Here is a 27,358-nt window from a genome sequence, read left to right on the forward strand (position 1 = left end):
TTGTCTTCAAGTCAGGAGGAGTCTCCTTGTTGCATCAGAGGCCATACAGGTTGCCAGAACTCCAGATAGTCAGTCCTGCCTGTGTGCAGACCTCCTCTACACTCTTAGTGACCTCCCCACACAATTTATTACAAATCTCCTTCTCCTCACGATGCCCATGCCCCCAACTTGGCAAACACACCTGTTCTACATGAGTTAAAGTCTGCCACCAGAAGTCCAGGCTTCAACTTGAATGGCTATCCACCACAAAACCACAGGGCACACAGGCAAGAAGAGAGAAAACAGAAACCAAATAACAAAACAAACATCCAACAAAGAGAAACCTAGAAACTTAGCACCTGAAGCTCTAATCAACCCAAGCCCAGATACATAGATTCTAGCTTAAACACACACTATAAAACAACTATGGCAATATGTCACCACCAGGATCCAGCTATTCTACTACAGAAAACTCTGAGTGTTCTAGCACAACTAATGCATTAGAAAAACACCTTAATATCAACATTATGGGGAGGTGAGAGAAAAAGAGGGAAGGAGTGAAAAATGTATAGCTCAAGAAAAACAGAAAAATAAAAAACTAAAAAAAATATAACTTTATGAAGATCATAAAGGTCCTAAAAAAGGAAATAAATCCCTTACAGAAACTGAGAAAAGACAAGTAAAAAATTGGAAATGAGTAAATTCCCAAGAAATAGAAAAGAAAAGGAAAAAGCAGATAAAGGAAACAAAAGTGTTCAAAATCTGAAAATGAAAATAGAATCAAAAGAGAAAGCAATATCTGAGGGAATTATGGAAATGGTAAAGCTAGAAAAACAAACAGGAATTGCACATGCTAACCACTAACAGAATATAAGAAATCGAAGAAAGAATCTCTGGTTTTAAAGATATGACAGAAGAAATAAATAGGTTGGTCTAAGAAAAGATCAAATCTAAAATATTCCTGACACAAAACATCTAGGAAATATGGGACACTTTAAAAGACCAAACCTAAAAATTATAGGAAAAGAAGTATATGATTCCAACTTCAAAAGCACAGAAATTACTTTCAACAAAATCATAAAAGAAAAAAATTTCTAACCTTAAGAAAGAGATGCCTATAAAGGTACAATAATCACGCATTACACAAGATAGATTGGAACAGAAATGAAAGTTTCCTTTCTACATGATAAAAAATATAGTGAGTTCAAAGCCAACCTGGTCTACAAGAGCTAGCTCCAGGACAGGCTCCAAAGCTACAGAGAAACCCTGCCTCAAAAAACATATATATATATATATATATATATATATATATATATATATATATATATATCTATGAAAAGATTCCCAATGCCATTCTTACTCAGAGATCCATGCTAGCCTAATTGTCATCAGAGAGGCTTCTGCCAGCTATTAGTGGGAGCAGAAGCTGAGACTCACAGCCAGACATTAGGCAAAGTTTCGGGAATCCAGCAGAATGGGAAGAGGAAAAATTTTAGGAGTCAGAGGGGTTGAAAGCACCAGGAGAACATGCTGCATGAAATCAACTAGGCAAGTTTCATAGGGTTTCACAGAGACCAAAGTAGCAATCACGGTGTCTGCATTTGTCTTAACTAGGTACTCCACATATATGTTGTGGCTGTTTAGTTTAGGTTGCTTTTTTATGATTCCAAGCAGTGGGAGTGGAGACTGTCTCTGAATCATTTGCCTGCTCTTGGGAATGTTTCCACTCCACTGTGGTGCTTCTCCCACCCTTGAAATGAGAGTTTATGCATAGTCTTATTGCATCCTGTATGCTGTGTTTGGTTGATATCACTAGGAGACCTGATCGTTGCACAAAGGAAATGGAGGAGTGGATCTGAGAGAGAGAGAAATTGGAGGGGGCACTAGGAGGAGTGGAGGGAGCAGAGGCTTCAGCCAGGACATATTATACAAGAGAAGAATAAATTTAAAACAAAAAAGATTTAAAATTTGCAGCTTCTGTCAAAATTGAAATTTGTTCAAAACAATTATTGTCATCGGTGACGATCAACTGGTGAAAAAGCCATATTTCTTTCTGTTGATGCTGGGCTTCTGTGTTTGTGGATATTTATAAGTGTTTGTTCATGGACACAACATAGACATGTTTGTACATATTTGTGTGCTAGTTGTACTTGCCTGTGCATGAATATGTGGCAGTGAGATGAGGCCCTGATGTACGTTCCTCTACTGTGCTATGCTTCTTATTGTTCTTGAAAACTGCTTCTCAGTTAACTAGGCAACAGGGCATACCTTTGCTCCTGACAATGCACATAGAAACAAGGATGAGCTCCACTTCATTCAGGACAAAGAAATACTTTTACTACTCAACCAACTGCCTGGTTCTCATATTTATTTAAACATCACAACATATATTGTTATTATTAAAATCTCATGCATTTCTTTCAGTTACTATCTAGCTACCAGAGTAAATATTTAATGTCTATATAAATATGATGTCACACACTAGGGATGAACTACCAGACAGCAGTAATTTTCAGATGAGATTGTCTTCTCATGTGCTTGCATGATGAATACGGAAATACTGACCTTGCCATTCAAAACGCAACAACTAGTTCTGCTGCTTTGTATATTATTATTTTATGTATATAGGTGATTTTCTATCATATATGTGTAGATCCTTTGTTTTTACACTCTTTGGAGATGCCAGAGAAGGTTAACGGATGCTCTGGAATGTTAGTACCGATGTTTCTGAGCCATAGTGTGGGTGGTGAGAATTGAATCCAGGTGCTTTTAACCATTGAGCAATTTTCCAGCCCTACTCGTTCTAACTCTTAGGTAAAAATCACTAGACAGTAGATAGTTCACTGCTCTTCATGGTAAAAATTCTAATCTAGAGTATCCTAGAATTTCAAACCCACCTTGTTGAGTCTTACCATGTTCAGATTATTTATCTATGAATATGTATGGCAGTAAATAAAATATATGCATGAATCCTAATTTTCATAGAATCAAGATAACAAAGTGAGTATTTCCAGTTTCTAAAAGTTTGAAGTGAGCTACTTAGAATATATTGATTATTATATAGCAAAAATATAACTGAATTAAATTATTTCAAAATTTCTTTCAGTAATATTTTATTTAAATGAAAATTCATTATAGGATATTAAATTTTTAAATTTTTCTTCCTTCTTATTCTTTAAAAGTCAGATTTTTATTACCTTGCTATGATTTGCCTATAATTTGCTCCAGTCAAAAGTAATTATAAAATTTAATTGCCAAAGTACTAAGACCCATACAGTTAAACTTTTTAAGAAAAGCATGATTCTGCTGGGCGGTGATGGTGCACACTTTTAATCCCAGTACTCGGGAGGCAGAGGCAGGCAGATCTCTGTGAGATCCAGGCCAGCTTGATCTACAAGAGCTAATTCCAGGACAGGAACCGAAAGCTATGGAGAAACCCTGTCTCGAAAAAAAAAAAAAGCATGATTCTAAGGGATCCATACTCACATAATTCTAGAATAAGAGATTATTTCTCTTGAGAGATAATCATTCTTGGATATCCTATCATATTTGATCCAATTGTGCTACACAAGCTCACCTATAATTTTCTGTCTACCATTCCTGAAAGACTATCATCAGGTAGAGACACCAGACTAGCTTCTCAGGCTCTGTGACTCTGAGCTAAACCAACATCCCTTCTTTATGAACTACTGAAGCTCAGATGCTTCTAACACACCAGATAGCCAAGTACACATTGCTGATTCCTGATAGACCTCTGGCTGTAAAACATAAGCAGAACAGAAGGAAGGATAACCCTCACAGTAAGTACCTTTTTTAGCAGAAAACATTCCATACTACACCATAGACAGATGTACGTTCAGTTATAGCAGTAAGAGGGTGTGCTGTGAGCACATATTATTAGCAATACCACTGACCCAAAACACACATGGGTAACAATGATGCCATATTTCCAATAAATTAATTTATTTTTCCAATAGTTAACAAAGCTCCTATATGGTTTTATGCAGTTTGTTTTCTGTTGTATATATTTAGCCATGAAGTGCTAAATATCTATGATGGATGCTATTAAAAGCATTGCCTTCTATTTGCCCTAAGGGTATTTAGCACGAATAGCAAAAACTCAGAGACAGATATTGGGGTTTAAGCTGAAGATCAGAAAAGCCAAACAGCAGTCACTAGAGATGACTTACCTCTACCAAGGCTGGGTGACTGCAGACTGAGCCCGCAAACTCTGTATCTTCTCGTCTTATATTTTCCTTTAATGCTGCTATTAAAGGTGTGTGACTCCTGAGTAATTAAATTATAGGTTTGAGCCACCACCACCTGGATCTGTTTCTGCATTGATGTTGGCATCAAGCTCACAGAGATACATCTGCCTCTTTCTCCCAAATCCTGGGATTAAAGGTGTATGCTACTACTGCCCGGCCTCTAGTGGCTTAGTTTTACCTTCTGATCTTCAGGCAAATTTTATTTATTAAACCTGAATAAAATATCACTATAAGGGTACTGATGAATATAGGTGTATAATTTACTTTTAGGTGGCTGTGAAAAAAATCCCTCTACCAAAAGCAACTTAGAGAAAAAGTTTATTTGTGCTTACAGTTCTATCGGGATTAGAAACTTTATTGTCAGGGAGGCATAACTGCAAGTGGCACAAACATCTGCAGGCCCAGGAAGTTCAGAGCTCACAATTTCCAAAGAAAGCAAGAAGCGGAAAGAAAGTAAAATGAAATTAGACAGGATAGTCAATTGCAAAGCTTAGCCTCAGTGATGTATTTACATCAACATAACAGTACTTCCATGAGGATTCAGACATAGCCACCAACTGAGGACTGAGGATTCAACTGTCACAATCTAAGGCTTATTTCCCATTGCATGCACCAACATATACTTTTTTTTCTGGCCTTTACTTTTTTATTCAAACCTTACAAATGACACGATGTGAAAAATGAGTCTGTGTCTAGTTCAGTGCCCATTAGTGTGTGAGCACATTGTCTCCTATTTTTCACATTGAGCCTTCCTGTGCTCACTCTGCCAGTTACAGCTCAGCAGCCTGCCAGCTTTGGGGGAGGGGGGGCTTTATTCCTTCTTAAATATTTCTGTATGATGGTAAATAAGTAGAAAATATTTTCTCTGGGTTAATAAACTGAAGACAATTTGAGATACTCATTAAAAAATTAGATACAATTTTTCCTAAAAAGCTGGCTCATCAGCAGGCTAAGATGACTGTATCCTGTTATTTTGTTTTTGTTTGTTTTGTTTTTTTATTAATTAATTTATTCATTTATTAAAATTGTCAACCTCCTCCCCTCCTCCCACATACCCCCTCCCCTCTCCCCCTCCTTCTCCAGTCCTAAGAGAAGTCAGGGTTCACTGCCTTGTGGGAAGTCTAAGGCCCTCCACCCAATATCCAGGCCTAGGAAGGTGTGCATCCAAACAGACTAGCCTCCCCAAAAGTCAGTACATGCAGTAGAATCAAAACCCAGTGCCATTATCATTGGCTTTTCAGTCAGCCCCATTGTCAGCCACATTCAGAGAGTCCAGTCTGATCACATGCTCGTTCAGTCCCAGTCCAGCTGGCCTTCATGAGCTCCCAATAGCTCAGTCACACCATCTCTAGTGGGTGGACGCACCCTTCGTGGTCCTGACTTCCTTGCTCATGTTCTCTCTCCTTCTGTTCTTCATCTGGACCTTGGGAGCTCAGTCCAGTGCTCCAATGTGGGTCTCTGTCTCTATCTCCATCTAACTCCAAATGAAGGTTCTGTGGTGAGATGCAAGATGCCATCAGTGTGGCTATGGGAGAAGGCCAGTTCAGGCACCCTCTCCTCTGCTGCCCAAGGACAATGTAAGAATGGATAAAGAAGGTGTGGCACATATACACACTGAAGTTCTATTCAGCGGCAAAAAACAATGACATTTTGAAAATTTTGCATGCAAATGGATGGAAATAGAAAACACATTACTGAGTGAGATAACCCAGACCCATAATGATGAATATGGTATGGACTCACTCATTAGTGGATTCTAACCATAAGCATAGGACATTGAGCCTATAGTTCATGATCCTAGAGAATCTAAATAATAAGGTGAACCTAAAGAAAAACATATATTTATCCTCCTGGATATTGGAAGTAGACAATATAGTCGGGCAAAAGTTGGGAGCATGGGAGTGGGGGTGGAGTAGGGGGCAGGGGAGATGGAGAGAGAGAAGGAAGAAGGGAAAGGTTGGGGAGAGCTTGGGGAAATGGGATGATTGAAACGGAGAAAGGGTGGATATGGGAGCAAGGAAGACAACATCTTAATTAAGGGAGCCATTTTAGGGTTGGCAAGAGACTTGTCTCTAGAGGAGTTCTCAGGTGACCAACATATACTTTAGGTATATGTTGCTCCAACATAGCAAGAGACCTACAACATGGAGGTTAGGGGTATGCATCCATTTATGCCCCTTCTGTGTTTCCTTACTGATGTATAATGTTCAGATGATTATGGGATGGATCTATTGTCTGTATCATACTTTATACTAAAAACTACACGTTTCCTCAATAATTTTAGAAACAAAATCTCAGAAGTTCTACTGATAAGTTACATTTATTTTATTTTTCCCCTAGAAGACAACTCCTTTGTTGCAGTGAGCATGAGACCTGCTATGCCAAGGATCATGTGAAAGAGCAAGAAAATGTTATAAGGCTGGAAGAAAAAAATCTTTGAAAATTGAATCTAAAATATTATCAGATCACTGCACTATAGGGATATTGAGAGAGATGAGTTTTTATCTTATAACTGATATATAAGTCAAAAAAGTGTTTAAAGCAGTTGAGAAATGTCTCTTTGAGAACCATAGCTGGAGAAGTCATTTTATCCTTGCATCAGAGAGGTTTAAAATATAAGCAAGCTTAAATGAGAAAAGAGATAAAAGCTAGAGATACAAGAAAATGAGACAGGAAAGATACACAGGCTATTACCTCTATCCGATCATATTATGGATACTTTATTTTAAGTGAAATTGGTAGTTCTGAGAATGTTTAAAGCAAGGAAAAACTATTACTTGGAATTTAAAGGAAGCAATCTGGTTTCATGGTAGAAGGGAAATTCCCACTCTTCATTTCTACATGGCTACTTTCCCCAACAGTTGTTAGTGGGCTAGTAGTTTTTCCATACTTAAACAAAATATGTTGTTATATAATATATTGTTAATGAACCTTAACAAATCTTTGTGAAGTGTCTTATATGATATGAGCAATGCTTATTATATGGCAAGAATACACAATGAACAATAAAAACTTGTATAAAAATATGTTTATGTAACATGAAAACATGTGCAATAATGAAATAGATCATAGGTTCTGAAGAAATGTTCCATTGGTAAAAGCATTAGCTACACTTTCAGAAGATTTGGATTCAATTCCCAGCACCTGCATGATATCTCATCATTGTTTATGTCTCCAGTTCTAGGGGATTGAGTATTTTCTTTTGGTCTTTAAGGCAGCCATTATGTGAGTAGTAAGGCATATATGAAGGATAAACACCCATAAAAAGTTAAGTGGAGACATTTAAGTGAAATGATTTATGATAAATCAACAACCTTATTATAAATAAATAAACTCAGTCACTAGCATTTTAGACTGTCCTACATTTTCTAAAATCTCTACTAAGTCTAAATGCCATACATTACCAGTCTTCTCTTTCCAGCTGAACTCATGACCTTACATCTTTAGAAACCAGGCAAAGAAACTCGTATGAGGCTATGGGAATATCCAGTTGTGGTTTTTCTACTGCTCCATTCAATTCTGGTAAGTTTTTGCTTGAAGCACTATCTGCTTTGGGCTTTATAAAACACAACGTTTGAATATCTCATTAGACTATGGACATGTTTTCATTATATAGTATTTATAATCATACTTTTATAAACTTCATTCACCTGAATGCCTAGTTTATATCTTTTATTATATTAAGAATTTGCATTTCCTTTTAGGTTATAATTCTGATAATTTACTGCTATAGGGAGAGTTAGAATTACTCCTTTTGAATTTATACTACTGTGAGATCATGTGTACCATGTTCCTCAGACATTCTTGTCTGTCTGTGTGTTTGCATATGGTGTGTAGTTTCCCGAGTTCAGAAGACAACTATCATGAGTCAGTAGGTTCACCTTCCACTTGATTTGGGCCAGGACTTTTTTTTTTTTTGTGCCTTTCGCTTTGTCATGTGCTGGTCTGAATTTCTTTATCTGATTTCTAAAGATATAAGAACATGTGTAGTGCATTTTTTACCCAATAAGACATCTCCGTGTACCCAGTTAATGTATTAGTTTTATTAAACTATCTAATTTATCTTTGCTATCCATTTTAATTATGGTTTATGTCTGAGTTATCCCACTATCCATCTCATGCAGTGAGAATTTATCCTAACCACAAAATACTTTTTTTTTTTTCAGATCTGGCTGAAGTTTCTAAGTAGAACATTAATAACAATCATTTCAACATTGCCAACACTTTTGCACATATTTAATGCACTTGTGTCTGTATAAGCATGTATAAGCATGTATAACATGATGCCTATGTAAAGGAGAGCAGACAGAGTCAATTTTTTTTTTTTTTAAGTATGTGGACTCTCGGAACAGAACTCAGGTTGTCCGGCTTTGAGGGAAGCAGCTTTAACTGATGAACTATCTCCTGAGCTCCATCAGTACTTTTAATGGCTTTTGACTTTGATTATTTTGGAAGCACACAATTCAGGCTGTAATCTTTTTAATTTAAAAGTACAATTGGATCCTTTTGTCGTACTTGGTTGCTCTGTAATCTCTTCCATGAAAAGGATTAAAAAGGCTATATCTACACCGCTGTAGCTCACCTGAATGTCTGGTGTAAGGAGCTCAAACTTCTTTCTAGCTCTCTAAAATTGCAACGAGAAAATTGCTGTTTTAAACTCGAACACATCAACATCATTAACATGATTTCCTGAGCAAAATGAAATTTTAAGTCGATGTTTGTTATAACATGCCCATTTGCCAGTCAGATGGAATCAATAGAAAAGCAGTTAACCAGTATTATTTCATAACAGGCAAAAGTGCATCTGAGGAGAAAACAATTTTCAATAATTCTTAGAATTAGCAAAGTGGATCAGAGTATTTATTGGTGAATCAAATCAAAGAATATAATAACCTAAATTTTCTGGTAGAACGTTGCTGGACTTTGAGACAGCAAGTTTATAAGAGGATAGGAGTGACGGAGAGAGACAGAAATCAGAAGTACTAACTGGAAACTTGAATGTCATTTACATAAGAGCATATTATGCATTCACACTTCCCACCATGTCTTTATTTAGGGATTACAGGGTAACAGAGTTTGCCTACCATAAGGGAAAAAAATATACTAGTCCCTGATGAAAGATTATGTAATATCCCTGGGGAGATAGTGAGCAGTTAGTATGAATATTGTTAATTTACATCAGTCCGCATTTTTCTGACTTGGGTTAATCTTGATGTAAGTGTTATATTACTTTGCCACATGAAAAGCAGGACTTCTAGATAATAATTCCTGTCTTATTACAAAAGAAACAGCAATTTAATTTGAATAATATTTTATTTCCTATTTAATGTATGCCAGCAATAATAATAGCGAAAGAAAATGAGATCATCACTAGGGACGAGTTGAAGCATTTTGAAAGGGGATGAGACAGAAGCTGTTGGAGAAAAGAAAGTAAACAAGATCCCATACTAAATATACAAATATTATTATGTAATTTTAAGATAAAATATTTCCACATAATTTGTCTATGCATTGAATGCCGTCATGGTATACAATGTGGATTTATTCCCTACTGAGACTCATTATATTTTCGATGAGCTTGACCTGATCTTAAGGTCTTCGACTGTTGATTTAAATGGTCAGATAACATTTCTGAGAAGGAATGAAATAAAGAACATCTAAAGAGTCAAAGTCTGATTATCTTGATACAATGCATCACTATAAAAGTATTGCATTCTTCAATTTATAAATTAGAATGAAAAATTTCAGATTTAACCAAATATTCATTTACTTAATAAACTCTCTGAAGGTTCAATTCATTTGCTTGGTTTAGACACACCTGTTGTCATTATCTCCACTGGAATGCGATTAGAACTATTTTTCAAACATTCAGTCTAAGTGTTACTATTGAATAAACATATTAGAAACCCACGACACTTTTATAAGATAAGTATGCTTGATCTGTAGATTTTCTTCATGTTTCTGGTTTTGTATGACCAGATTTTTCACCTGCCCAATTATCTGTGCTCTGATTTGGCTCTCTCAAATATGGGACTGTCATTTGGCATAAAAGGACATCAAATGTAACAACATCACACTCTAAAACACATGCTCCCAACCTAGTCATTATATGGAGTTATTCTTAGCAAATGAGTACAGCTGCATCTACTGACCAAAATGATGCAGTCAAAAACTGACTGGACAGTAGTCTCAGTTCAAATTACCTAAAAGTTTCCTTTTCAGTCTGAAAGATGTGTGTCTTCTTTTCAAGTCTCAATGTTAGTCATGACTGTAAATTTTGTCTTCACTGTAGTTTTTAATTTAGAGTCATAACCTAGTTCAAATTATTAATTTTCATACTCTTACAACTGCAACATTTAAAAAGTATGAATTGGATGGATTTTAAGTCTTCCACCAAAAAGAATAAGTATGTGAGGTGATGTTTTACTTTTTTCTCATTAGCAAAATTAATAAATATATTTTGAAAGATTGTTTTGACTTAATAATTAAGCAAATTTTTTGTCAACTGGAAGTAATATTGTAGGAATGAAGAGATTGCTCAGCGGTTAATGGTGCCTGTTGTTCATCCTGAATATCAGATTTAGTGGCCCACCATTTATATTGGATGGCTCACAACCACCTGAGACTCCAGCTTTAGGGAAGACAAAACCTCATACACATAAACAAAAACAAATTGTTAAAAAATAAAATTATTATTTGTAGAAAATTAATTAAAAAGCTGTTTAATAAACTTAAATGTTTTGCATAGTTTTAGGAGACAATTTCTCATGCACATTATTCTTTTGCTGTGGTTGTACATACTGTCTAAGTCTATCAAAAACACCCCGGGATAACTCTTATTGTATATTTTATTGTTTTAATATTCCTCAAAATGTAAGGACATTCTGACTTTATTCTCACATAAAAAAATTGAAAGTCACACTAAATATAATCCAGTCATATCATAAATTGCCACTCACCCAACCTAACAACAAAATGTAGAACTAATGACTTCTTATTAGGAAAGTAGAAACCCAGAATCTTGTTATTGGTGGGTTACTGATAAGAATATTGTAAGATCTAGTGACCTTAACACAAAGCCTCTCTTTCACCAGGCTCCTGTGATACTGAGAAAATGATAGGAAGTCAGAAACACCAGGGCATGGACAAAAAAGCCAAAAATATGAAGGCTTTAGAAAACAAAGAGATAAGAAGCACACATTTGTGTATAACCATCAATTCTAAGAAAAATGGATATTTAACAGAATAGCACAGGACATCACTAGTATGGAAGTATTATATAAATCATGCATGTTAGAGGAAATCAAGATCTTTTGCTTACTCCCTTTTATGTCACTACATGTCACCATACAAATTTATATCATCAGATTTATCATCCCCACATTGTAGCCATATTAATTTCTTCTGCCTGGTAATCCATGAAGTTAAGGTACCGTGCTGAGTTTCCTGAAACTAAAGTTACAGTTAGTCATGAGAAGAATGGTGTTGGTGTGGGAACTTAACCCTGCTGCTGTGCAAGAGTCGTAAGTGCTCTTAGCCACAGGGCCAGAGCCATTTCTTCCGCCCTCTAAGAATCTACTGAAAGTAAGAAATGATGTGCTTGGTTCCAGTTGACACAACCATAACCTCAGCAGGAAATGACATCACTCTGCTGCTCCTGCACTGTTCCATAATATCTGCCGAGAAGCTGCAGTGGAAATTGAAAGAATACATAAAGTCTTGAAATCATATTACTAATTATAAAGCATATTCAGGGGAAGTTTGCAATAGCATGGGCAGCATTCAAAATACAAAATATATATTTTTGTTTCTTTGGTTTCCTTGTTCACTGTTAACTAGTATTTTCTTTGAGAAAATATTTTGATTTGATCATCTCAGCATAGTACATTTTCTTAGTGTAGCTGAAGTCTCCAAAGCTAATCCAGTTATTATTACAATCTGCACATATTCACAGGGTGAACTCTCATTTACGAGCATACATCTTTGTAATGCAGAATGGTTGCTTTTCCCAAAAACCTGTTTAATTTGTTGGGGACTTGGCATCCATTCAATCATGATCTTACTCTTTCTCTCTTGTTTCTATTGATTTCAGGGCATGACTTTATGTTTTTCTTTGTGTTCATAGTGGATATTTTGTTAGAGAGGTTTATCTTTTTGTATGCAAATTATTGACTATTTATCTAGTTGGCCAAGTGGCAAAGGGGGTTCAGCTCTTTGACAGATTTTCCAGTATCTGGCAGGAGTAGAGAAAACGTTCATGCTATATTTTCCTTTTGACAAACAAATTTATTTCTCCTTCTATTTCATGGACAGCATTTTAAACAAAGTACTTAAATCAAATTTTGACTATGATATAATTCAAGAAATTGAACCTGAACATAAAAATTTTTGTATCCTGCTGTTTTCAAGTCTTTCCTCTTTTAAAAGTTAAAATTTATACTAAATCAGGATTTTAAAAAGCAATGCTCATGTAATATGAACGTGCATTCTCTTACTCATGTCTGGACATGCTTTATTGGGTGCAAGTTTGTATTTCTAACCTTACAACCCCTTAATTGAACCTATTTTATGTTTTTTTTTCTCTATCTTTGTGAGTTCGTCAAGATGTGTGGGTCAGTTGCATCACAACAGATTAACAAGAGATTTAATGGAAGATCAATGGCTTCAGGCAGGTATAGATTCAGGCAATTAGTAACAAAAATCCCTAACATGAAAATGTCAGCATAAGAGTGTCAACTACTTCTGATAGGATGGGCTTCAAAGGGCTATGATTTGAGAAACAGTTCCCTACTATGGTAAATCATTAATGTACTAATATGACAAGATAAACGTTGTTCCTTTCTAAATCATTTTATTTTGAAATCTCTCACATAGCCATAACTATTGTCAAAATAATATAATGAACTAAGGGCTTGGGTTTCTTTCTCAGATACCTGTTATGTTATATCTTCACTTTATCCAACAAGTATTTTTAATGAGGAATAAATGCTGTGCCCTACAACAAATATCTTTTACCTTCCAAATCAGTACAACAATGACATTAGCTACATTGGATCAGTGGTAAAATTGGACATTTGTATTAGAATGACTATAAGGAATAACACCAGCTATAATCATTTATTGTTCTATTTTTTTCTTATAAACAGATAGTTAATCTCAGTCTCTAAATAGTGGTATAGCAAATTAGAAATACTGAACTTGCATTTCATGAATAGTTTCCATGTAAAGACATATGAAACACATCTGAATTATTACTTAGTATTAGGTAAGTTTCTTATTCTAAAATAAAACACCATTAGAAAGGCAATTTATAAAAAAAGGAGTTTATTTGGGCTTCCAGGACTGGAGGGATAAGAATCCATCATGTTGAGTTGGCATGGAATGAGGCAGAAATGCTAGATGGAGAAAGAATCTGAGAGGCCCATATCATCAAACACAAGCAGGAAGTATAAAGAGTTAACTTCATGTGACATAAGGCTTCTAACTACCAAACATATCTCTGCTAACAATTCCCTTCAGCAAGACCTTATATCATAAACCTTCCCAGAGAATGTCACTAACTAGGGATCATGCATTCTAATATATCAGCCTACATAGACCCATCTCATCCACACCACTTCATTCTACTCCTTAGCTCCCAAAGGCTCTAAGGCATATCATAATGCAAACTGCAGTTAGTCCAACATCAAAACTTCCTATGCTCTTTTACATTCTCAAAGCCTTTCTTGAGGCGAGAAATAATGTTTTAAATATAAAATACTATAAAATGAAAAGGTAGATTGCACACTTACAACATATAATGGTCCAGAATACACATTGCTATTCTAAATAGAAGGAACATTGCCATAGGGGGACAATATTGGATCAAAACAAAACCAGTCTCAGCAAGGCAAACATCGAATCCTGGGGCTCCATGTCCATGATTTGGGCCTTCAATTTCGTAGTGGTAACATGACTACATCTGACCAGCTTTACTTCCTGCAACATATATTTCACAGCATATATACCTACTCTTGGCAAAAGTCTCATGACTCTTCTATCTCCATCATCTTAGGGTTTCTGCTACGATCCCAGCTCTTGTTTAAAATCTTCACCCAGTGACATCTCCCATCCTCTTGCCCTCTCAAGGCCTTCACACATGGGTTCCTTAGTTATGGATTGTATTGCTGTGAAGAGACACCATGGCGATGAAATTCTTTTAAAGGGAGCATTTAATTACAGTGGCTACTTAGAATTTCAGAGGTTCAGTCCTTTATCATCATAGCTGGAGCTTGGCTACATGCAGTCAGACGTGGTACTAGAAAAGAGTGCTACATCTTGCAGGCAACAGGAAGTCAGCTGACAGTCATGCTGAGAAAAAATGAGCAAGAGACCTCAAAGCCATTCCCCACATTGACACACTTCCTTTCTCCAACAAGGCCACATATCCAAATAGTACCACTCCCTTTGGAGGGCGTTTTCTTCCGTGCATCCACAGTACCCCTCCCTGAATTCTATGCCCTCTGAAACTGAGGAAAAAGAAAATTTCACCCCTCCATTCCTCATCTTTTGTGACTCTTATCCAGCATCACATACGACACTGCCAAGCTTTACTGATAGAGATGTGATGGACGCTGCTCCCTTGGAATATCATTAGTAATAGTGGTTTTTACTCAGCAGAAAATGCTGAGGTTTATTATAAGAGTTGGAAAGCTAGCTTGCTGGAATCTTGTTCTACAACCATAACTTCCTTTATTCCAATGGGATGTATGTCTGTCTTTAATAGTGTGAATCCCAATTACAGTGACAGTCTCTCTACCACCAGATGCTTTGGCGGTAATACTGTTTTCTAATGATATCTCCAACTGTACATTTTTTATTTTCCTATTATCCCATCGGCTACTCATCATTATAGGCTCGAATAAACGTTATAGGTAGCAAACATGCCATAGATTCAATGCTATGCTCTCCTGAAATTTCCATCATTAAGTCACTATTTCATTATTTTTTTCTTATTGTTTGTATTTTCTTATTTATTTATTAAAGATTTCTGTCTCTTCCCCGCCACCGCCTCCCATTTCCCTTCCCCTCCCCCAATCAAGTCCCCCTCAATCAGGGTTCCCTGCCTTGTGGGAAGTCCAAGGACCACCCACCTCCATCCAGGTCTAGAAGTTCTTAGGATGAGGATGAAGGCAGACAGAGGATTTGTCAACATCACAGAAATGGCCACTATCATAGGGGTTATTTTTATTTACTGCTGAAACCGCCTTTTCTGGTCTCCAGTTTATATTACCATCATCATTACTACCTACAAGGCTTGTACTAAAATATTTGTTTAAGCTCTGCTTATCGAATTGATATACTTATTTAGTTCAAAGTTCTGAAGGCTTCTACATCTTCAAGAAAATAGAAAGAATGTAAATAAATACATAAAACAAAGAAACAAGAAAACAAGGTCAAGCTCTTCTCAGCAAAAGCCCAAACTGTTTAACCAAATTTTGATTTAGTTATTGTTATTTCTATGAAAAATTGTCATATGGAATCCATTTATAGAAAGAGGATTTACTTAGGTCTATAATTTCATCATGACAAGTAAGGGGTGGAAGCCAGAGAAGGAACCTGATACAATATATCCCTAACTAAATGAAAATATGGCAAACTATGTACGGCATGGTGTTTGAACTCTAACTACTGTGTAGTATTTATGACTTCCTAAAGGAAGATCACATCTCCTAAAGCTCCCAAAACAAACACACAAACACACATAAAACAGTATCACAAAGTGGGGACATTCTTATTCTTGTTAGTAAGTATTTTGTAATTTTTTTCTCATAGTAATAGAGATTTGATTGTCAGAAAATCGAGAAAAAGATATTAGCTTGCTTTCAGACTAGCTTTAAATGTATCAAAGTGAAGTAACACATGTATTTAGGGCAATAACAGGACTTCAAATCTAGAAATCATTTTCTTTTTAAACAAATTTGTAGTCACTTCAGGTTTTGAAAAGCCTTGTAAGCATTTCCCTAAGTGTCAGGTTCTGTTGCCTATGATTCATTTTGGATTGAATATGTAAATATACTGATGAGTGTTGGTACTTTTGCTTCAATTTATTGGCAAATAAAACTTCAGATTACTCATTTCCCTTAAATGTAATTTCACAATACTACTTGCAGATATGCTTTGTATTAATTAGATATTTTTTCTGTTCACAAGGAATACTTAAAAGTGGTAGTTTTCACCAATTTATACAGAAACAGATGATGACAGAAGTTAAGTGTACTACAAATAGTACTTTTGAATACATATTTTTATTAGGTCTTAAAGCTATGAATGATTATGTTTCAAGGTCACATGGAATAAGTAGACAGTTAGAGAGAGAGAGAACCCATATGCTTTTCCACATTTATATATTTAATATGTCTGCTCCAATCAGTAATTAGCAAATTTAAACTTTAAAGTAATGACCAAGTGGAAATATTTGTCTGAATAATGTAAAACAGAGGCACCATTTTTTTTGAGAGATATTGTAGAATGTTCTGGCTGTATTTGGAAGTAAAATACTCCTGCACCTTCTGTTAAGTCCTTATTTGCTTTCTGAGATTTTCTTTTTTTTTTTTTTTGTAAGGTGTGCACTTTTATTAAACCGGTCTCAAGTCAGTGTACAGGCAAGCCCTGGCTGCCTCAACACCTCAACCCACTCCCAGGGAGACCAAAGCCTTCATACATCAAGTTGGGGGGACAAAAAAAAGGAGGGCCACGATGGCTGACCATTCAAAAATAAAAAAACAAAAGTATTAAGGCGGAAGATTTAAAAAAATTTTTGCAGTACATAATTTACACAGAAGCAATGCTGTCACCACCCCGGTGTGGACTCAGCCATCCTCCCCTACAGAATGGGAGTGGCTTTTGGGAGGGTGAGGGACTTCCTGTAGCCATATCTCATGGATACTTGGAATGACTATTAAAAAAGGTAAAAAAAAAAAAAAAAAAAAAGAAAGAAAAAAAAATGTACAATCAAAGTCCTCAGCCACATTGTAGAACTTTGGGGGATGCTGGCTCCAACCGACTGCTGTCGCCTTCACCGTTCCAGTTTTTAAATCCTGAGTCAAAAGCGCCAAAACAAAACAAAAAAAAAAAAAACAAAAAAAAAAAAATTAAAAAAAAAACAAAAACAAATAAAGCCATGCCAATGATGTCTCATTTTTTTTTTTTTTCTGCGCAAGTTAGGTTTTGTCAAAGAAAGGGTGTAAAACGCAGCTCAGTCACAGTCTGCCTAGAAGCATTTGCGGTGCACAATGGAGGGGCCGGACTCATCATACTCCTGCTTGCTAATCCACATCTGCTGGAAGGTGGACAGGGAGGCCAGGATGGAGCCACCGATCCACACAGAGTACTTGCGCTCGGGAGGAGCAATGATCTTGATTTTCATGGTACTGGGAGCCAGAGCAGTGATCTCCTTCTGCATCCGGTCAGCAATGCCTGGGTACATGGTGGTGCCACCAGACAGCACTGTGTTGGCATAGAGGTCTTTACGGATGTCGACGTCACACTTCATGATGGAATTGAATGTAGTTTCGTGAATGCCAGAAGATTCCATACCCAGGAAGGAAGGCTGGAAGAGAGCCTCAGGGGCACGGAACCGCTCGTTGCCAATAGTGATGACCTGGCCATCAGGCAGCTCGTAGCTCTTCTCCAGGGAGGAAGAGGATGCAGCAGTGGCCATCTCTTGCTCGAAGTCCAGGGCAACATAGCACAGCTTCTCTTTGATGTCACGCACAATTTCCCTCTCGGCTGTGGTGGTGAAGCTGTAGCCACGCTCGGTCAGGATCTTCATGAGGTAGTCTGTCAGGTCCCGGCCAGCCAGGTCCAGACGCAGGATGGCATGAGGGAGAGCATAGCCCTCATAGATGGGCACAGTGTGGGTGACCCCGTCTCCGGAGTCTATCACAATGCCAGTGGTACGACCAGAGGCATACAGGGACAGCACGGCCTGAATGGCTACGTACATGGCTGGGGTGTTGAAGGTCTCGAACATGATCTGGGTCATCTTTTCACGGTTGGCCTTGGGGTTCAGGGGGGCCTCGGTGAGCAGCACAGGGTGCTCCTCGGGGGCCACACGCAGCTCGTTGTAGAAGGTGTGGTGCCAGATCTTCTCCATGTCGTCCCAGTTGGTGACAATGCCGTGTTCAATAGGGTACTTCAGGGTCAGAATGCCTCTCTTGCTCTGGGCCTCGTCGCCCACGTAGGAGTCCTTCTGGCCCATGCCCACCATCACGCCCTGGTGCCTAGGGCGGCCCACGATGGAGGGGAAGACGGCCCGGGGAGCATCGTCGCCCGCGAAGCCGGCTTTGCACATGCCGGAGCCGTTGTCGACAACGAGCGCAGCGATATCGTCATCCATGGCGAACTGGTGGCGGGTGTGGAGCAGCGAAGAAAGAGCTGCGAAAGGCCTGCGCTCGCGGGTGGACGCGGACTCGACCCTGAGATTTTCTTGAATATGAAAAAATTCTAATCATTCCAGATAATGCACCAATTATAGATTAAAAATAATTTTACTCTTGTCTAATTTAAAAAACCTCTGACTATATTTAATTTACTTACAGGAAAATAAGTGACTCAAAGACAACATACATAATAAAAAAAAGGACAAACTAGCACAGACATGCCTTTATAATTTTTTATGAAGATTATCCAATATAATTCTCCATTTTCTAACAGCAACTGGATTTATTTTACAATCTTGGAAAATGACTTTGTAGATTTTGTGACATTATGATCCTCTGCACCTGGTGAATTTTATGATCATTGAGATCTTTCCATGTTTCATGAGATTACTAAATGTTGCAGGCCTCTTTCTTCTGTCCTGGAAAAAATGTTTTAATTCAAAGGAAATAATTATCCGCCTTAGTGTTACAGGTGTGAAAATATAGGTGTATGCTCCCCAATGTGTATGTGGTGAATTTGTTGTCAAAAAATGAAACTTCATCTTACAAACAAGTAAATTTTTACATGCACAGAAATTTGGATATTTCCCTAAAATACTGAAAATTAAAGATTAGTTCTAAATTATATACCAAAAATAAATGTATTATTCAATTTATAATGGTTAAATTTAGGCATACCTTTATACAGTGATATTCATTACAATGGGATAATTGGATTATTGTGTGTGTTTTTGTGTGTATGTGTGTGTGAGAGAAAGAGAGACAGAGAGAGAAAGAGAGAGAGAGAGAGAGAGAGAGAGAGAGAAAGAGAGAGAGGGAGAGAGAGGTAAAAAGGGAGAGTGAGAGCAAGACTGGAAAAAAAATGTAACTATACTATAAAGACACCATATTGACCTAGTATCCATTGTTAATCCATACAATTAAAACTAGAAATAAATTTATAAATACAAAAATGATTTGAATATTTAGGCAGTGATATCATTTAGTATCATCAAAATATGGTTTCCATTTTTATTTCTTGTTATGTACTAGTGAATATTGTGATATCCTCGATAATTTAATCTTTACTGCTAAGGTTTGCCATGCATATGATTATTATTATTCTAAGATCAAGAGAGAGGAAACTAAGAAGTAAATACATTAAGAAATTTACTGAACATGAGTTTTTGTGTCAAGTTTTGAGTACAAGAAAAGAAATCCCATTTTCTAAATGCACTTCAACTATTTAAAGTTTTGAGATGGGAAAATGATAAACAGATTCTTAATGCAAAAGAGAAACAATTGCAAGTACTAATTGTGAAACCAAAGCAAATACTAGTGTGTTACACCTCTCAGATAACATTTTTTTACCTTAATTAATCTCAATTTTATTCCCAAATATTCCCAACAAATTTACACTGCTACATTTATTTCATGGTTTTAAAATCAGAAATTCTTGCTTATGAGCAACCAGTGATAATTGTGCATTCATTAAATAAATAAGTAGATACACTGTGTATATATAATGAGGTACATGTATAAATATATAATGGTGTAAATATAAGAAAATAAACCCAGTAATAAATAATAGTTGTGCCAGTGAGATGGCTCAGCAGGTAGAAAGACTTTGCTCAGTATGATAATAAAAGTTTAATCGCTGAAACCCACATGAGAAGACTCATGCCATTCTTCTTGTAATGTCTTCAAGTGGGCCGTGGCATCAGACATATGCAGATTTACACACACACACACACACACACACACACACACTCACAAATAATAAAAGTACTAAATTAAGTATGTTAGTTACTTTTGTGACAAAACACAATAAGTAATGCAACTTATCAAAGACAGTATTTAATTGGGTTATGGATTTAGAGGGTTAGAATTTAATATGGTGGAGCAACAACATGATAGCTGGAGCAGATTAGAGCTCCCATCTTGATCTCAAAGTAGGAGGCAGAGAAAGAAACTGGTCTCTTTGAAACCCTTCTTTGAAACCTCAAAGTCTACACCCATTGACACATCTCTTTCTATATGGTCCCACTTGCGAATCTTTCTCAATCTATCAAATCAATTAGGGACCAAGTATTCAAACAAATGAGTCAATGGTGGATATTCTCATTCATATTTTCAATATAACTATTATAGTTTACTTACTCTATTAGTTATATATCATGATAGTATATTTTTGACATCCTGTTTTTAACAATAGCAAAAAAGATGGAAATTTTCTATACACACTTTAATGAGGTATATCTAAACGTGCCTGCATTCATTTTATCTGTAATGAAATTTCTGGGAAAATAATTTTTCTACACATATTCTAAAATTTGGAGTTCAATAAATTATAATGTACTCTAAAACCAATTTGCAGGGCAACGATAGTACAAATAATGTTACAACTAAAAGAATATTTATTTTCACTGCTACTTTGAAGTGGGCCAACCATTTAAGATTTGAAATTATTTTTTACCAGTATTTCTTAATTAATTGTTCGTTAGGAGAATTAGTATTATTTATTAATGAGTAATTGTTAAATGCTAAGCTAATAAAAAGTTCAGTAAGAAAAAAACTGTAAGTGAAATTCAGAAAAACTTTAAAAATATGTTTAAAAATATGCCTTTTATTATAATAGAAAGAAAAATTTAAATATGACCTTGAGTCACTTTTTATTCAATCTGCATACTCACCAAGTGTAATCTAGGTATTTCTATTATTAACAGTTACATTTGCTTATTTATGGTTTAATGATTTTGCAAGCTCTTTTTTCTGAGAGGTACAGTGGAGAGAATTCAGGGCCTTGCTTATTCTAGCCAAAAGCTCTGATATACCCAAGACATTGAAAGTTCCTATTCCTTCTGCTACCATCAAAGCCATAACCTGAAATTTAAAATGTTGAAGGATTTGTTATAGTAGTAATAAGTATTCTCATAAACGTAGTAATAAATGTGTCCATATAGTACACTCATATAAATCATTTGGGATATCACATTTTACATACCAAGTTTTAAATAAATATAATAGCTATACTGTCCATAATTAAAATTTATTTTAGCAATAATGACTGATATTGCATTAGTAAAGGAAAAGCATAAAGAATGTTTTAAGCATATATAAATTTTTACTATGCTTTGAATTTAAATTAATAGGAAAGTTAGAAAAATTAGTAAATTAAGAATATTCCCTCATTATCTAGGAATGGATGTATATAATTCACAGGATGGAGATGAGACTTCCATCTACACCTGTCACTGAAGCAATTCTGAATACAATGTGTAATCACCTCTCCCAGTACTTTCAAAGTTTAGATGCAATTGATTATGCTCACTCTTGGTTAGTTATAAATTTCTAGACTCTAGAATCTAAAGTGACCTTCTGGTGTGGGAGGTCCTTCTGTCTGTGTGTTGCTTTTCTTGGTTAATGAATAAAGAGACTACCTTGGCCTGTTGATAGGGCAGGACTTAGGTAGGCGGGAGATGGAACTGAATGCTGGGAGAAAGAAGGGCAGAGTCAGAGAAACACCATGGATCCACCACGATGATGAAACTTTGATGGTAGGCCATGACCTCGTGGTGATACACCCATTAATGGAAATTGGTTATATTAAAATGTAAGAGTTAGCCAATAAGAAGTTAAAGCTCATGAGCCAAGCAGTGATTTAATTAGTACAGTCTTTGTGTGATTACTTCTGCTGTAAGCTAGCCAGACAGCCAGAAAGAACAAGCAGACCTCTCCCTCCTACAACCTTTTATCAATAAAAATATACTCTAGTGGAAGACCTTGCACAGCCTTGATCCAAGAGGGTCTTGTTCCAATCTTAACTTGATAAGCCAGGACTTTTTGACTCCCCATGGGAGTCTGTACCCTCTCTGAGGAGTGCTGGGGAGTCGAGGATGAGAGGAGTAAGGGCAGCAGGAGAAGCAAAGGAAGGGAAAACTGTAGTTAGTATGTCAAATGAATAAAATATTTAAAACAAAACAAGAATGTACATTTGTCTGATTGAGAATAAGCAGAAACAACCATTGTTGTTGGTTTTCATCTAAGGAGATTTGTGAAAAGCTCTGAGTGTAGACTGGTTATTGAAACTGGTTATTGAACAGAATTCTCACCATTGGTCCTTTCTTGAAACCTCTGCTAAGGTCTCCTTTCTGCGAGATAAATGTGAGGCAGATGCTCCCACAGGTGAATATATTACATCTCAACTGTTGTGGGTTCTAGTTGTGATTTTAATTTTTAATAAATTTTTTAACAGTTTGACGAATGGTTCTACAATCCAATCCTACGTAGCTATATTCATACATTTTTAATATATCTTTTTTAATTGTCAATTTTGGAGTTCTTATTTATGGTTTATTATGAATTTTTGCTGAATCCAATTTAATATACATATTTAATTTTTACAGACTATTTTTCATTGTTTTTATTGAGATATACAATTTCTGCAATCTGCTTCCTTCCTCCCCTCTCCTCTTCTACCTTTCCCCTACCCCAACACTACAAATTTACTCAGGAGATCTTGTATTTTTCTCCTTCCTAAGTGGATTCAAGTATTCATCTTCAACAAATAGTGTTCCATAACTGGATCTTGACATGTAGAATAATAAAAATACATACTTATTGTATGCCCAAAACTCAAGTCCAAATGAAAAAAGACCACAACCTAAATCTAACCACACTGAACCCCATAGAAGAGAAAGTGGGAAGCACCCTTGAAGGCATTGGCACAGGAGACTACTGCCTAACTATAACTTCAGAAACACAGTCCCTGAGAGTAACGATTAATAAACAGGACCTCCTAAAACTGAGAAGCTTCTGTAAAGGATATGGTAAACAAGACAAAATGGTAGTCTATAGAATGGGAAAAGATATTCCTTAACTCCACATCTGAAAGAGGACTGATCTACAAAATATACAAAAAAAAAAAAAAAACTCGCAGGGCTGTGGTGGCGCACGCCTTTAATCCCAGCACTCGGGAGGCAGAGGCAGGCGGATCTCTGTGTGTTCGAGGCCAGCCTGGTCTACAAGAGCTAGTTCCAGGACAGGAACCAAAAGCTACGGAGAAACCCTGTCTCGAAAAATCAAAAACAAAACAAAACAAACAAACAAACAAACAAAAAGAACAAAACTCAAGAAATTGGGAACCAAAATATCAAATAATCCAATTAAATAATGATTACAAATATAAAAAGAGAACTCTCAGCAGATGACTCTCGGCCTTTTATTAAATCTTATTGTGTGTGTGCGTATCTCTCTATGAATATCAAAGTTAGAGGACTTCCTTTTAGTATACGGATTTCAGCGGTTCAACTTAGGTTGTCAGGGTTGGGGGCAAGCTCGTTTCCTCTCTGAGACATCTGGATGTATCATTCTCTTGCTTCTGATTCTTCTTTGGTACCCAGGTTTTATGGATCCTTAGATCTTAGCCAGAATATAAACCAGAACTCTTCTAGTAGATGTTTCCGCAGGCATTGTCTTCTGTTCTTTTATGTATTCCACTCCACCTTAACTCTTCTGTATGTTGTCGGCTTATTTTTAGGAACAAGATGTGTGAACGGGACAAAGGGAGTGAGTTTATCATTCATTAACATGAAACTTACTGTTTCCCACCAAGATATTAAACTTATTTTCTCATAGTGTGTTTTGTACTCTCGGGTTCTTTGGCCAGGCATACATGCTATTTACCTTTATTTCAGTCTATTGGCTTTTATATTGAGAAAACTCTTACTATTTTGTAAAAATATTTTATCACTGAAGAAAATCAGTAATAAATCCTTTTCTATTTTATCATGCTGTCCATTCACTAGTGTGTTTGGAGAGAAAAGAAACAAGCTTACTGAATACTGAACAGGAAATGAAAGGCTGTTCAAAAGCAAATAATGAGTTAATATGGAAAATATTATCCCCCTGAAAATCAGAACCTGCTATCAGCTAGTGAAGCAATCCAAAGAGAACACAGATTAATTTTGTGTAACAGAATTGTGCTTCCCATGAAATAAAGGCTGATACCATGTAAATGATTATTTTTTAAATTGTCTGGAGGATTAATTTCAAATACAAGGAGAATCAAATTCATCCCTGATAGAAAGTACATTTTAAATCAAAAGAAAAAATGCGTGCTTAGAGTATGATATGGCTTTTAGTTTTCTTATATAACTTTAAGTCTCAGTCATTGAAATTTTAAGTCTTAAAAAATTGCTCTAGCAATAAATTGATGTTCTTAATTTAATACAAGTAAGCATCATGTAGAAGGGTGGGTATGTGTGATGAGGAGCAGAGTAGAGATCAAATCCATGAGATACATACTTGAGGTGTGTATCACGGTGGTCTCCAGAAGGGCAGGACTTAAAACTTGCAAAGCTATATCCCCCCTCTACTGGAAATGTATTTTTGTGACAGGGTTTCTCTATGTTTTTAAAAGTAAGTTTGTATGCTTTAAGGCAGTGGTTCCCAATCTTCCTAATGCTGTGACCCTTTAATACAGTTCTTCATTTTGTGATGACGCCCAACCATAAAATTATTTTGTTATTTCATAACTATATTTTTACTTTTATGAATCATAATGTAAATATCTGTATTTCTGATGGTATTAGGTTACCACTGTGAAACAGTCATCTTTCCCCCTTGGTTAGCAACTCACAGGTTGAGAATCACTGTTTTAACACAATAATTTTATATTTAATGTATAGACAATAAAATGTTACTCATTCATGTACCACAAAATATAGTTTTAGCATTATGTTTCAAGAGTTATATTCATGGTAAGTCAAATAATGAGAAAGAAGAAAATAATATATAAAAACATGTCGAAATATAGATAAGGCACCTGCCACATTGATGGTCCCTTTCTAGACATGACAGATCTTTTCATCCCTTCCATTAATTTTCTACCAAGCTTTATGTTTTCATGAAGACAAACAACTTTGACTAAATATTTAACACACACTGTGTATTAACATTTTCTGTTGTTTAAAATCAAATTTTACAAAAATGAATTTGTAAATCATGTCATTATCTTAAGAGGTAAGTGTAGGTAAATTAATATTTACATATTTAGGTAAATTAGTATTCAAGAATAATGAAAGTATAAAATGAAAATTTATTCGCATTAAATAAAATTATTCATCCATTCTTCTTGTTTCTCCTATCTCTTTAACTCCCAGCACAGAATCAAACCAGACTAGATCGAAGCACTGAGGAGAAATGGACATGGGACCTGAACCCTGACAAAGAAAATGTCTGTAATTGGTACTCACCTGCAAATAAAAAATAGTTTTCCCCAAACAAGTCTCACTGTGTATCAACCACACTTCAAGAGAGGCTTCATGTACAGAAGAAACTATTCAAAACAATGTGAGAGAAATGAATTTTTTTGCAGACACTTTGGCCTACATTATATTGGTGGGCAAGTATTGTTTGTCTCATTTGTGATTTGCTTTTTTGTTTGTCAGTTTTGTGTTCTTGTGTGTGGTATATAATTTTATGTTTTTTTTTATTTTTGTTTTTGCTTACTTTGCTGTTTTTTGTTTTTTTTAAATTTAATAATGCCCTCAAGTTTGCTTTGTATTCTAAAAGAAAGTGAATGAATTTGGGATGTTGGGGAGGCTTTGGGGGAAGGGAAACATGATGAGAATATATTGTATGGAAAATATTTTCATTTAAAAATTGTGATACATAAAAGCCACACTTATATGTGCTTATAAAAATAAATTTTTAGAAGAGAGGAATTACACAGGTTTAATAAAGTAGCAGAAGATGTTTCTTCCCTACAATCCATGACTGAACTAGTTACAGATAATTTACTATGCTTACAGTAACAGAAATGATGTCCTTCCAGTTGAATGGGCCTTAAGTAAAATTGACATCTGTTGGCTACCACCAAGAAATAAGGACCACTACTAAACCTTTACGGGTATCATTGCACAATTCATGTTCATACAGCCAAGTTATGTTTGTGAGATGTGATGTCAGGAGAAAGGACTTGTCTCCACACTTTAGGAGGCAATACAGAGCAGCAATAAATTGCAAGGAAGGTTTTTTTTTTGTTTTTTTTTTGTCGCCCCTGATAAAAAATATGAAACCAGATTTATTGTTCTTAGTACTGTTTTTATTTTAATCAATTTTTTGTTTGTTTTTATTTTCAATACACTGTTACTCTGGGGAAACATTATATTATCACCCAAAATGTTGTATGTCATTTAAACTAGGTAACTATAAGATTATATAACTATATATGTGTGTGTATTCATATACCTTTGTACAATTTTACGTAAATATGAAATATTTTGAGTCCCATTGCTTTTTCAATCTTCCTTAACTGCTATTTATCTTACATTCTTTCCTTGCTTTCTGTACTGTCCTCCCATCATCTTGGCTAGTTAAAGACAGCACCTGTATTCTATTTCCCTGCCTGAAACTCACCCTACTATCATGGCTGCTTTTTAACTTTCTGGTCTGTGGTTGCAGTAGGTCATATATTAACATCAGAAAATCATGACACTAGACATCACATAAAAAGCATAACATGCAGCAGTTTTATTTTGGAGTCTGCACTGCCTGAATTCTCTAGTTCCATCCATTTACTTGCCTGTTTCCTCATTTCATTTTTCTTTCTCATTTTTTTTTTGCTTTTTAAAAATATTATTATTATTAATATTATTATTATTACACATTTTCTCCTCCCCTCTTCCCATTTACCTCCCATCCCCC

The 27,358-nt window shown here is 35.8% G+C and overlaps 1 protein-coding gene across 1 annotated transcript; it reads right to left on the reverse strand.

The window, feature by feature from the left end:
- Positions 1–17,370: 17,370 nt before the first annotated feature.
- On the reverse strand, positions 17,371–18,667 carry LOC121464249 (actin, cytoplasmic 1-like). The gene has a single exon (XM_041677059.1). It carries the CDS (start codon positions 18,625–18,627, stop codon positions 17,500–17,502), a length of 1,128 nt encoding a protein of 375 aa, XP_041532993.1. The 5' UTR covers positions 18,628–18,667; the 3' UTR covers positions 17,371–17,499.
- Positions 18,668–27,358: the final 8,691 nt, after the last annotated feature.

This window comes from Microtus oregoni, unplaced genomic scaffold, assembly GCF_018167655.1.
Source record: "Microtus oregoni isolate MIOR12 unplaced genomic scaffold, Mior012 000001F_ref0000356, whole genome shotgun sequence".
Lineage (NCBI taxonomy): Eukaryota > Metazoa > Chordata > Mammalia > Rodentia > Cricetidae > Microtus > Microtus oregoni.

Coding starts and splice junctions, on each gene's coding strand:
- LOC121464249 (XM_041677059.1), bottom strand. CDS start 18,627: ATGGATGACGATATCGCTGCGCTCGTTGTCGACAACGGCTCCGGCATG.